We start from the raw sequence: 13,276 nt of genomic DNA on the forward strand, positions 1-13,276 counted from the left end.
TCATTTGCAGGGGATAAGATAGATTTTAATTCCAGAATTGCCCACATGAAATACCAGAGACCTTCGCTGTCACATAGTTGATAGAACCCAGTCTTTTTAATTTTATTAGCTCAGAAACATCTTGTTGAATCTAAATGAAGTGCAAATTAGGGAACCGTAATGGGAGGCATTATACTTAATGACGTGTTGACTGAATTGGTGGCGGCTGGTATGAATAAGGGGCCTGGGGGACGAGGTGGGGGTGGGGGCTGGTGAGGGAAGCTGCTGGGGGCCCAACTCCGGAAACCTGGAAGTGATTCTGGGCTTAACTGCTGTCTGATTCGTTATTTCCCACCTTCTGGCGAGCAAAGGGAGCCTAGGCTTGGGTTTGTAGATGCAGAGTGCTGGGGAGCTGGGTGGCGTCTCAGTGGTTAGAGCTGCAGGTGGAGAAGGGTTTCACTTTCCTGAGATCCTGGCTGGGCCATGACGCTGACTTCATGCTGAACCTGTCCCAGTCCCAGCCTGAGCCCCACACAGACTCTAGAGCAGTGATTTTCAATGGGGGTTCAGGTGGGGTAATGTGGTTCCCCTACAGGACGTTTGGCAATGTCCGGAGTCATTTTTGGTTGTCATGATGGGGTGGGGTGCTATTGGCATCTAGCGATTAGAGGGCAGGGATGCTGCTGACCATTGTACGATGCAGAAGAGAGCCCACCCCCACCACCACCACCATGTGGAATTATCTAGCAAAAAATAGATGTTAGTAGTGCAGAGGTTGAGCAACGTGCTGTAGTTTGAACCCTGTCCCTGATTCTGACTGAGCCCTGACCCTGAACTCAAGCTGAGCTCTGACCTTGACCCAGACTGACCCCCCCATCCCCACCATGTGGAATTATCTAGCAAAAAAAGATGTCAATAGTGCAGAGGTTGAGAAACCTGCTGTAGTTTGAACTCTGTCCCTGATTCTGACTGAGCCCTGACTCTGAACTCAAGCTGAGCCCTGACCTTGATCCGGACTGACCCCCACTGAACCCTAATGTCGGATTAGGGATGGGATGGGATACTCAGCTTCTGCCCCTTGCCAGGACTGATTCCTCTCTATAACCGTGCTTCCTGAGTTAGGTCTCGCCATGGCCAGAGGATTAGGGAGAGGAGTGGCCTTCCACAGCTGGTGAATCACGGAGCCAGGGTCTGCCCTCAGGCAGGGCTGAACCCTGAGCCCAGCCTTAACACCTGGCCAGGGTGGAGCTGCAGGGATGAGGGCAGCTGGAGAGCTCTTCTTCCAGAGTGGAGGGTTGGGGGGAGGGCATGTGCAGTCTCAAGTGAGGCCCAAGGAATCTGTGGAAGCCCAAGGGGCATACCTGGTGCTGGGAGGGGTGGTCCCCTGGGGCAGCACGGGAGAGCCTGCCAGCTTGATGGGTTGTCCCTTGTCATTGCCCAGCTCAGTCTGGAGAAAGGACCTGGAGAAGTAGTGTGGAAAAAAAAAATAACTTGGTCCAGGGAGCCTGTAACATGGGGTGGCATGGGCAAGGGGCCTGGGGTTAGGTCCTGGCTTTTTGCAGAAGCTGCCTTGGCTAAGGACTTGGCCCCTCTGTGTTGCAAGTTTTCTCCTCTGTCAAGTGGAAGTGATGATAGCATCTGCCTCCCACCAGGGCTGCTGTGACAAGTGCACGAGATAGAAGGGGATAGTGTGGATGGTTGGTGCATGACGCATTTAGCCCCCTTCTCCTCACCTATCAGGGCATAGAGGAGAACCAGAGTATGAACAGAGCCCAAGACAAGGGGTGCTGAGGGGAAGCATCGGCTCTGGGATTCTCCCAGAGCAGGTAACCTGAAACCTTCCAGCTTCAAACTCCTTTGAGATGCATAGATGAATTCACAGGAAATGAAGAGGGCTAGGGCAGAGGAGATAAGCAGAGGAGATAAGCATGGTCTGTATAAGGGCTTCTAATTTTGTACTGGGTGTCTGGCCAGTGCAAAAAGGCAAATAACATAAATAAGTATGAAGCTTAGAAAGTAAGAAATAAAATTGTCACTTTTCACAGATGACAGAAAATCCTAAAGATCCTACAGATAAACTATTAGAATTAATATGGGGATTTTAAAGGTCAGAATACAACATCAACTGTATTATTATATACCAGCAACGAATGATTAGAAAATTAAATTTGAAAAGTGATCCAATTTACAATAACATTAAAAAACACTAAAGATATCTAGGAATATATTTAAAGAAAGATGTACAAGATTTTTGCCCATGAAAGTACATAACATTCTTGGTAGAGATTAAAGAAGACAAAAATAAATGAAAGACTAGACCATATTCATTGATTGGAAGACCCAGTATTATAAAGATGTCACCTGTCCACAGATTAATCTATAAATTCTATACATTCCTAATCAAAAAACAAAGAGAAAACTGAAAAACAGTAGGATGAGTGTCGGCTGATGCAGAGACTTCACTTTTGGGGTGGTAGCAGGAATGAGGGTGTTAGCTGGCCTGTTAACCAAGGGCTTGGGTTTTGATAGCTTAAGGATACAGGAGATGATGCCCCTCATCCCTTCCCTAGTTGGAATTCACACCCCAGCAGAAAGCCAAAACCTTTAAAAAGATATACCCTCAGTGAAAGTGGGGATTTAGAAAAAATCCACACATCTACCAAAGAGATAGCATGTCTGTCTCAACTAGGTCTTGGGTAGTCTCCTTTGAGAATTTGTGATCTGAGATGTGCCCCTTGTTTCTGTTGGAGGTTGCATTTCACAGTACACCCCTGATTCCAGAATCTTTGAACCAGGGTGTGGGTAATGATACCTTGGCAGGCACTGAGGGGAAGGAATTGCAAATTCTCTCTGGACCCTGGAGGGACTGGCTTGCAACCAGGCTGATTAAGAGTCCCTCAGATAAAGCCCCACCAAAGATGAGCTCACAGTCCAACAATTACCAAACTCAGGAAGAAATAGTTCTCTGGGAGGGAGAGTCATCAAATGTCCCAAATAGCAGAAACAGCTCTCAAGAGTCTGAGAAATAGAAGACTGAATAACAGATGAACACTGAAAAGATTTAAAATTATTAGAGACCTATAAGACACAATGGAAAAGGACAGGACAACATATGAAAGCAGAATGAGGATATAAGCAAAAGGACCAAACAAAGCTTTCCAAAACCAAAAATGTACTCGTTGAAATTAAAAACTCATTGGCATTAGGAAAATTTGAATATGGAGTGGGTATTAAATTAATAATTAAGGAATCATTTTAATTTTATAAGGTGTGATAATGGTATTTTTGCTGGATAAGAAATATGTTCCTATTTTTTTAATGCATACTGAAATATTTAGAGGGGTAATTTCCTCATTTCTGGGGTTTGTTTTAAAATATTTCAATATAGAGGGAAACCTGGGTGGCTCAGTGGGTCAAGCGACCAACTCTTGGTTTCTGCTCAGGTCATGATCTCAGGATCATGAGATGGAGCCCTCTCTTGGGCTCTGGGCTTACCCTAGAGTCTGCTTGAGATTCTCTCTCTTTCTCTGTCTGCCCCTCCCCCCTGCTCTCTCACACACACACACACACACACACACACGCTCTCTCTCTCTCTCTCTCTCTCGCAAATAAATAAATAATTCTTTAAAAAATAATAAATGTGGGGCACCTGGTTGGCTCAGTCATTAAGCATCTGCCTTCAGGTCAGGTCATGATCCTGGGATCAAGCCCCGCATCAAACTCCCTGCTCTGTGGGAAGCCTGCTTCTCCCTCTCCCACTCCCCCTGCTTGTGTTCCCTCTCTCACTGTGTCTCTGTCAAGTGAATAAATAAAATCTTAAAAAAAAAAAAAAAAGTACCCTAACTAACGTTGCCAAATGCTGGCGAGAATGTGAAACAGCCGGACCCGCTTGGCAGTTTTTAACAAAGTTAACCTCATTCTTACCATATGTCCCAGAATCCCACTCCTGGATATTTACCCAGGTGGGATGGAATGTGATGTTCAAATCAAAACTTGTATGTAGATATTTATTACGGCTTCCTGAGAGATCACCCCAAACTGGAAAGAGTGGAAATGTCTTTCAGCCGGTGTATGGCTAACCACACAGTACATCTTCCCTGCCATTGAACACCAGTCAGCAATAAAAAGCAACAGACTACTGATCCATGAAAAAACATGTGTGAATCTCAAATGATGCTAAATAAAAGACACTAGACTCCAAAGCCCACACACTGTAGGATTCTATTTATATGGCATTCTAGGGAAGCTAGAATTATATAGAGAGAAAACAGATCAGTGGTAGTTGGGAGGTGAGGGGTGCAGGGGGAGGGCACAGGGACTGGCTATAGAGGGGCAGCAAGGGAGAATTTTGGGAGTGATGAAAATGTCCTAAATCCTGATTGTGGTGGTGGTCAAGACACATTTCCCAAAACCCAGAGAAAAGCATGCCACAAAGAATTAATTTGGATGTCTAAATAAATAGATGAAAATATAAATTGGGGTAATACACTAAAACACACACCCATGCAGACTGCTGAATCCCACCGTCTGAGTTTCTAATTTACTCTGTGCTAGGTGGGGCCCGAGAATTTGCATTTCTGACGAGTGCCCAGGTGATGCTGGTAGGGCTGGGCTAGGGACCCTCCTTTGAGAACCTCTGCGTTGTACTAGTCTATTTTCCTAATGTTTGAAATCTATGAAAAACTTCTCCAAACATTAAAAAGGCAGATGTTACTATAGATGAGACATCCCTGAGAGATACTAAAGTAGGAAATGTGATGGAGAGAGGTGATGGATCGTGGGAGAGAAAAATGCAGTCCCAAGGAATATCCTTTAAGCATTTCCTAAGAGAGAGGGGAAGAAAACAGCACTTGAAAAATAACAGGGAAGTGTTTTCTAGAATTAAAGGAGACAGACTTATCCCTGGCTGCCTAGAGTGTCTGAGACTATGAATCGCAGACCCTCAAGTGCGGTCCTCACGAAGATGTGTTGATTGGGTCCATTCAAGATTGAGTTTGCTCATGGTCGGCACTGCCTCTCCTGTGTGGAGGTGCTTGCGTGTGAGTGAGCTGCCAGTCCCAGCAGGTGTGCAAGCACAGTCCTGGGTGGTGGAGTCTGCAGACCCATAGTCCAATCCAAATTGCCCAGCTCCCCCAGGTGTGCCTGGGGGCCTGCGTTGTCCTGCTGGGACCCTGAGCTCCTGTATCTGTATGGTGGAATAATCTTGTCCATAATGAATGTTATGGGGATGGTTAACCACAGAACGGCTGGGAAGCTCCCTGTAGAGCGTTGCTGTTCAGAAGGTTGTTCAGCCCAAAGAGATGGAGCCTCTGGGTTGTGGGGGGGGGGGCACCATGAGGGTGCCCCAGCAGACTTGGTGAGAGCAGAGAGCTGGTGGCAGGAAGGAACCCCCTCTTCCAGGCCACATCCGCGAAGCAGAAGAGTCCCAAGGCTGAAAGCGTTCTCCTGCACGGAAATGAAAGTGCAACTCGGGACTTTTTCTCTTTCTTGCCTGCAGACGACGGGCCTTATTCCAAAGGAGGCAAGGATGCAGGAGGGACCGATGTGGCCCTGGCGTGCCGCAGACAGAGCATTCCAGGTAACAAGCCTCCCTCTTTTTCCTGGAGGCATAGAGAGCTCAGAGTCAGGGTCAGATGGCATTGGCTCTGCTGCTAACTCGCTCTGTGACCTTAGACCAGTCCCTCAACCTCTCTGATCCTTGATGTAAAAAGGAGATGATCTTACCCAGAATTTTGCAGCCAGATGCCCCGTTTACCAAGTGTTGGTCTCACTTGTACTGGAGCTGGGGGTCTGGAATTGCCCCGTGCTGCCCGCTCACCCCCTCATCTGTTGACAGAGGAGTTCCGTGGGGTCACCATGGTGGAGCTGATCAAGAAGGAAGGCAGCACACTGGGCCTGACCATCTCAGGTGGCACCGACAAGGATGGGAAGCCCAGGGTCTCCAACCTGAGACCCGGGGGGCTCGCTGCCAGGTGAGGACGGGGCTTGGCGGGGTAGTGGGAAGGGGCCAGAGGCCAGTGGAAAATGTACCAGAGTTACAGGCAAAGCGATCAGGCAGGTTTTTCTAGGAGCAGCCAAATGCTTCTCAGAGCAGAGCCTCCAAGGCAGGCTGTAATTCTAGACCCCAGTTACTTCTCTTCTCTTTACACAAGGGGCTTACTCGGCCACAGAATCCCACTCTTGCCAGGCCCTCCAGGGCTTTGCACGTGCAGTTACCTTCTTGGAAGGTCTGTTCCCCACTGGCAGACTCCTGCTCACCTCTCGGTTACTGCTTCTTAGAGTATGGGATGGAGGTGGGATGAGATGGAATGGAGGCCCCCCATCCCAGGGCAAGGCAGCTGCCCTGCTCTGCTCACACGGCCCTGGGTGCCACTTTTGGACACATTGCTCTGGTTTTTCTGTCCTCTTACCTGTGTCGCTCCCTTGGACCATGAGCTCCATAGACCTAGGGCTTGGCCTGTCTTGGACTGTCTTGGCCTCGTATAGAGCAGATGCTGGTAAGTGTCCAGTGGAACAGAATGTATTAGCCATCAGAACCCAGGGTGAGTGCTTAAGAACTAGCAAAGAGGGAGATGATCCGGCCACTCTGCAGGCTCCTCAGGGTTGGTCAGAACCTTCCTCAGGAGGGCTGATTCCCCCCAGCAGGGGACAATGCCAGGGCTGGGTATCAGACAGGTCTAGGTTAGAATTCACGCTCTCTTACTAACATGCTGTGTGACCCTGGACAAGGTCTGACCTCTCTGAGCCACAGCTTCAGATCATAAGGGATTCAGAGATCATAAGGATTCAACAGAAGAGGGGGTGTGAGTGCTGGCACCTGTCACTATGCATGTGTTCTGGCCTCCTTGCTCCCAGGAGTGACCTGCTGAACGTGGGCGACTATATCCGGTCAGTGAATGGGATCCATCTGACCAGGCTCCGCCATGATGAGATCATCACCCTGCTCAAGAATGTGGGCGAGCGCGTGGTGCTGGAGGTGGAGTATGAGCTGCCCCCGCCCGGTGGGTGCCCTTGGACGGGGAACTTTCTCCACTGCCTCAGTCGTGGGTAGACACAGCTATCTCCCCACCAGCACCTGGGTGGTGGGGACCAAGCCAGCTGGGAACCAGAGTGGGTGGGACCTGAAGATTGGCCATAGACATCTAAGTTGCCTACAACTGCAGTATGCTGTCACCAGGAGGTGGCAGGGCCCTGTTTATAAACCAGTGTCGTTTTGTATATTAGTGTTCAGATGCTTTTCCTTAAGGGGGGAAGGTTTGGGGAATGTTGGCTAAAAAAATTGTTCCCTGTCCTACTGCACTCTCCATCCTACCAGCCTGCATTGAGTACAGTGGCCTAGGGTTTAGCCTACCTCTGAATTTTCAAAGTTGGTCGAAAGTCTTAAGATTTGAATAACTAGAATTCAACCCTGGCCTGAGCCCATAGCCATGGATTCAAGTCTGAGTTCAGCAGAACTCTTGAAGTCTTACTTGTCCTACCTGTAAATGGGCAGAGGTCGGGGGAGTTTACCCTCCCTGTAAAGCTCTCCTGAAATGAGCTTTGGGGATGTCTGTGGCTTGGTCATGTGACTGAGGGACTCAAAGGAGCCCTCCCTTTCTCTCTAGCCCCTGAGAACAGCCCAGGGATCATCACAAAGACCGTGGACGTCTCCCTGTACAAGGAGGGCAACAGCTTTGGCTTTGTCCTCAGAGGTCAGTCTAAGAGTCACACTTGGGGGTCAAGGGGCGGGAAGGAGGCTAATGTTGATTCCATACGTGTTCTGTTTTGCTTTAATAAGGTTATAGATACAGATATATAGTACATGGATAGATAGATTAATAGATAGATGGCTTCTGACTTTAAAGAACCGAGGACCATTAAGTCAAATGTTAAATGGAAAAATTTGTCAAGCAATGATATGTGCATGATTGCTGGGAGTGAGATTGAGAACAAAGTTTGGAGCTGCCTTGGAACCAGGGCAAAGAGGGGAATAAGATGAGGTCATAGGAAGAGAAGCAAATAATTTAAGAGAGAGAGAGGATTTCGGTCATATCACTACTTTCTGTCCTCCTCTGTGGGGATTTATAGTTGGAATCTTTTAAGAGGGCCTGTGAATTGCAAGGACAGGCCCTCAAACAGATTTAATGAAGGGAGCCGGCTTAGGGGCTGAGTCTAGGCCTCTAGGAATTGAGGTAGGTAGATGACTGCCACCTCCTGTTGAATTCTGTCCAGGGGGTGCCCATGAAGACCTACACAAGACCCGTCCGCTCGTCCTGACCTACGTCCGGCCCGGCGGCCCCGCTGACAGGTGAGCCTGAGCCCGAGGGAGCCTTTCCTTGCCCTGGCTATGCCCAGATCCCCCATGAAGAAGGCAGACTAGAAGCCATTGTGCCCATTCTCCAGATGAGCAAACTGAGGCCCAGAGAGACGCTGCCCCTTGCTACAGAGTCACTCGGGATTGTTGGTGGAGCCAGGACTCCATCCCAAATGACAGAGAGACCAAGCTCATTCCTTCCTGGCGTGCTCCTGTCTCAGGGGTGGGGAGGGAAGCAAGCTTTGGTGTTATGGTGTTCTTCCCTTTCCTGGCTTTTCGTTTCCCCCATCTGTGGAATGGGGCTGATACTGCAGCCCCTGGGAAGTGCCTTGAGAGATTTTGGGGCACCGTGAGCAGCACCACTGTGGCCTCTGTCGTGCACCCTCTGGGTTGTGGCCATGTCACCCTGCTCGTGGCGCAGCCCAGAAGGGCCAGGCGGGCAGGGCCAGGAGGAGAGAACGTGGGAGAGGAACACGCCCAGTTTCCAGCACCCGACCTCCTGACCTCCCCAGTGGGAGATTCTTGGCCATTTTAAGAGAAGCCTGGAACAGCCTTGTCAGAAGTCTAAACCCGTTCTTGGGACGGGGCCTTGTGACGAGCTATTCATAGTACCTCCCAGAATAGCTTTGGCCACCTGTTGGGACAAGCATTCCAGGGTGGGGATTTGACCCAAACCGAGGTGAACCCCAGCTTGGGCCCTTCTCCTGGGGTTCCCTGCCAAATTCGTTCCTAGGCGCATTTGTCACCAGGCTAGAATCGCTGCTGAGAAACCAGAGTGGGGGCAGGGAGAAGGGACCTGAAGATGAGCACCTCGAAGCCTCCAGGCCGCCCCACCCCTGATGATGTGGGGCCATGGCAGGGCCAGTGTCCCTTCTGGGCCCTGGCAACCTCCTGTATCCCTGCGGCATCCCGCGCAGGGGTTGAGCCAGGGCTCTGGACACATTAAGCACCAAGCAGGGTGGAACATGTCAGAGCTGGTCCCAGCTCTCTTTACATCCCTGCCTCATGGGTGCAGCTGCTCCCCTAGAGCCTCCCCCATGCGTTCCCCCACTGCGCCGTCGCTTCCTCCTTCACCTGCTGCCTGGCCCCCGAGACCCCTCCTTTCCCAGCGGCCTCTTAGCCTGTCAGCGCTCCTATGGAGCTGGGCTGGCTGACCGGGCCCTTCCTTGCAGGGAGGGCTCCTTGAAGGTGGGGGACAGGCTGCTCAGCGTTGATGGGATCCCGCTGCACGGGGCCAGCCATGCTTCTGCCCTTGCCACACTGCGGCAATGCAGCCACGAGGCGCTCTTCCAGGTGGAGTATGATGTGGTTATCCCAGGTGAGTCTGGGGCCTGAGGACTTGGGTTGGGGCAGGACGAGACCCAGGGGTTGAGGGGAGGGGTAGCAGGCATAGATCCTCAAAACAGCAAAGGCGGTGTGACCTTGGGCCAGTCACCCAGCCTCTCTGCACCTCTCTGGGCAATAAACGCTATGTGCCAGGCATTGTTGGAGGCCCCAGGGATTCAGGTGAGAGCGACACAGATGAGGTCTCAGTTCTCATGGAGCTCATGGGGAGAGAGGGACAGTAAACAGAATAAATCAAATACAGAGGGTGTCTGATGGCAGTAAGTTCTGTTGGAACAAAAAAATCAGGGAGGGACGGGAAAGGCTGGGAAGAGAGAGGAGCTTGTGGCCCGACCAGGCTGGTTGCCGAGGAAGCATAGAAGGGTCACATTGAGGAAATGTGAAAGTCGAATGGGTCTGATTTGCTGACGTTTGGACCTGGTGGCAGGGGTTGGGGGTTGGGGGCAGGTGAGAGCAGAAGGAGCTAGGTTTTGCTTTCAAGCCACTGGGTGGGTTCCTGGGGGTGTCCTTTCTGAGTCCAGAAAGGTGGTTGTGAACACACAGCTCGGGGCTGGTGAACTGCAGGCCCTCCATAACTGTGAGCACCTTAGTTAGTGTCATCTGGCAGAGCCCTGGGGTCAAGAGTCCCTCAGAGCCGAATCCCTGTCCCACCTCAGCTGCTGAGGGCTTGTGTGAACTTGGACAAGGCCTTTGCCTCCACATGCGTCAGTTTTCTGATCTGTGAAATGGATGCAGTAATCCCTACCCAGCAGTGAGGATTACTCCGAGACTGCAGAGTGAGGCTGGGAAGGCAGGTGCTCAGTATTTGCATTTCAAAGTCTTCATTCCTTCCTGGTGCCAGATACCGTGGCCAATGCTTCCGGGCCCTTGATAGTGGAGATAACCAAGACGCCTGGGTCAGCCCTGGGGATCTCACTCACCACTGGCTCCCACCGGAACAAGCCAGTCATCACCATTGACCGCATCAAGCCGGCCAGCGTGGTGGACAGGTGAGGCACATACTGGGGGCCGCCACCATAGGGGTCTGGGATGCAGGGGGAGAGACCGTGGTCCAGAGCGCCCTTGGGCCGGACCAGCCTCCCCCTTCCCTCTCCCGCCTGGCCAGGAGTGGGGCCCTGCATGCCGGAGACCACATCCTGTCCATCGACGGCACCAGCACGGAACACTGCTCGCTGCTTGAGGCCACCAAACTCCTGGCCAGTGTGGTGGAGAGAGTGCGGCTGGAGATCCTGCCTGCACCCCAAAGTCGGCGGCCCCTGAAGCCCTCAGAGGCAGGTGGGTCCCTGTGGAGGGTCTCCAGACCCAAACCTGACAGCTGATGGGGAAGGGTGCACGAGGTCCCAGATGCCTGGGCAGGCCACAGTGTATTGAAGCAAATGTCCATTCCTGTTGGGAAGCTCAGGTGGTCAAGGGCAGCGGCTGAGGGAGGGGGGAGGGGGAGGCAGAGGAACACCCTGAATGTTTGAGTTGACAGTTCACCGGCTTGGGTGGCCCAAAGCAAGTTCCATCACTCTTGCCTAAGTTAATAGGAATATAAGGGCTAGCCTGAGGGAGAGGACAGTCCTTCTGTGCTCTGTGCTGCTCAGATCTTAGATCTGGGGCTCAACACTGGGGTCCTCGGCAGGTCTAGAGGAGATAGCCAGTGAGTCAGGAGGGTCTAGAGTCCCCCCTAACTTTTGAGGAATTGGGTCTCCAGACTGGAGCAGGGAGCTGGGGGCTAGGCACTCCAAGGGCAGAGGAAGCCGGTGGTCTAAGAGACCAAGGGGCTGAGCTGAACCCCGGGCAGGGTGGTCACAAGGAGGCAGCTTTGCCTGGAAGTGCCTCCACCATTCCATACCTTGGGCTTTGGGTACCAGTGCCAGCACTGCTCCAGCGGAACAGGGGTTTTATGTCTCTGAGCCTCAGTTGTCTCATCTGTAGGTGGGAGCGCAGGCTTGGGAGGGGTCAAACAAGGTAGAGGGGCACAGCACAGTACTGTGTTCTAGGGGGTCAGGCTGTGAATTCCAGGCCTCAGGACACAGTGTGTGGGCAAGGATGGAGTCGGCCAACCCCATCCTTCGCAAGCCTAACTGATCATCTGGGATAGAAAGAAATCCCCCAAATAAAATATGGGGAGATAGGCGGTGGGGAGGGTCCATTTCTGTGGCTCTGTGCAGACACATCTCTGCCAGGGTCTGCAAAGGCCCCATGAAGCCGCAGTGAGAGCCGCTACTGGAGGCTTTGGGGCTTGAACCAGAGTGACTCATTCCCACTCCATTTATGATGTACCTGCTGTGGGCTGGGCTCAGCGCTGGGGCTTCCCGTGGGTCATCTTTTTTCCTCCTGTGACAAGTCTGTGAGGGCGGTAGTGCTGTTATCCCACTTTACAAAGGCGGCTGATGCTCAGAGAACCACAGGGCACAGGGCTGCCAGCATCCCTCCTGGCCCTCATTAACTGGGCCTCAGCTACATGCCAGGCACTGCTCAAGGCACATCCTACGTCTTAACTCACTCAGATCCTTCCCATTATCCGGGGAGGCAGCCACTCTCTTAGTGCCATTATACAGATCATGACAATGAGGCACAGAGTTGCCAAAGTGACTTATCTCAGGGACCTGGCAGCTGGCCCGCGGGTTGGCCACGCCCCTGTGTGAGGATTGGAGACGCAGCACAGGGGGCGGAGTCAATTGGATACCCTGCACCAGGCTGGACCACAGCCCCCGACAAGCCCCGAAGTGGAAGGAAGAGCTAAGAAAGACAGAACCTGGGGAGTCTGGGAGGAGGTGTTGCACGGCAGGTGGCTTGGAGGATCAGGTGGGGCAGGTGGGAGAGGCACGATCTCTGGGGTCCCCTGGGAAGTGGATGGAGAAGGAGCACGGAGAATTCATCTGGGGGGAAGCTGTGTGAAAGTTTGGAGAGGAGGAAGCCAGAGCAGCCTGTCTGAAGCATAGGTCTGAGCCAAACTTGGCCAACCCCACAGGGGCCCTGGGGCACAGGTTGTCCCTGAGAGCCCAGCAGGGGGCAGAAATGGCCCAGCCCAGTGCCCGCGGCTGCTCAGTCCTTGGCCCCTGTGGCCAAGGCTGCCCAGGCCACAGCACCACAGGAGATCCTGAAGGTGCAGGGGCCTGATGCTGTCTGCCAGCTGCACTGCTCGAAGCTGATGGTCCAGGTCTCAGGCTGGGGCCGCTTTCTCTCCCATCCCTGCTGCTGCTTGGCTGGGTGCTGAGCACGGTGCCTGGCACATAGTGGGCATCTGGGACATGCGAGCAGCGTCTGAATGCCTGGCTTGGCTTGGCTTGGGGGAAACTCAGGCTGTTTGGTCCTGCTTATCCTCACTTCATCCTGCAGATGGGAGCATGGCTCCAGGGGGGCATGGTGAGTCCAGACTCACTCAGTCTCTAATGCCTACACCTCTCTCTCCTCTTCCTTGGGCCACAGTGAAGGTGCAGAGGAGTGAGCAGCCACACCGCTGGGACCCCTGCGTGCTCTCCTGTCACAGCCCCCGGCCCGGCCACTGCAGGACGCCCACCTGGGCCACACCTGCTGGCCAGGACCAGAGCCGATGTAATGTGCCCACCTCACTGGGGCTTGTGCATGTTTCATAGGGGAGGAAACCAAGACTCCGAGAAATTAGGAGGTCTGCCTGGCATCACGTAGCACATTAGTGATGAGATGGGCCCC

General features: G+C 52.4%; 1 protein-coding gene across 5 annotated transcripts in view; it reads left to right on the forward strand.

Moving 5' to 3' along the window:
- GRIP2 (glutamate receptor interacting protein 2) overlaps positions 1 to 13,276 on the forward strand; it is a 53,967-nt gene that overhangs the window by 20,928 nt on the left and 19,763 nt on the right. For 4 of the 5 annotated variants that reach the window (XM_032841535.1, XM_032841539.1, XM_032841537.1 and 1 more), the window contains exons 2-10: positions 5,477 to 5,557; positions 5,816 to 5,951; positions 6,835 to 6,980; positions 7,584 to 7,670; positions 8,191 to 8,266; positions 9,445 to 9,590; positions 10,458 to 10,605; positions 10,722 to 10,891; positions 13,034 to 13,159. In XM_032841535.1, coding sequence (XP_032697426.1) covers positions 5,477 to 5,557; positions 5,816 to 5,951; positions 6,835 to 6,980; positions 7,584 to 7,670; positions 8,191 to 8,266; positions 9,445 to 9,590; positions 10,458 to 10,605; positions 10,722 to 10,891; positions 13,034 to 13,159 — 1,116 coding nt within the window. The remainder of the gene's footprint in view (positions 1 to 5,476; positions 5,558 to 5,815; positions 5,952 to 6,834; positions 6,981 to 7,583; positions 7,671 to 8,190; positions 8,267 to 9,444; positions 9,591 to 10,457; positions 10,606 to 10,721; positions 10,892 to 13,033; positions 13,160 to 13,276) is intronic. The other variant, XM_032841538.1, reaches the window with a different exon arrangement.

The sequence above is a fragment of the Lontra canadensis genome, unplaced genomic scaffold (assembly GCF_010015895.1).
Source record: "Lontra canadensis isolate GAN:19392208 unplaced genomic scaffold, GSC_riverotter_1.0 scaffold124, whole genome shotgun sequence".
Taxonomy (NCBI): Eukaryota; Metazoa; Chordata; class Mammalia; order Carnivora; family Mustelidae; genus Lontra; species Lontra canadensis.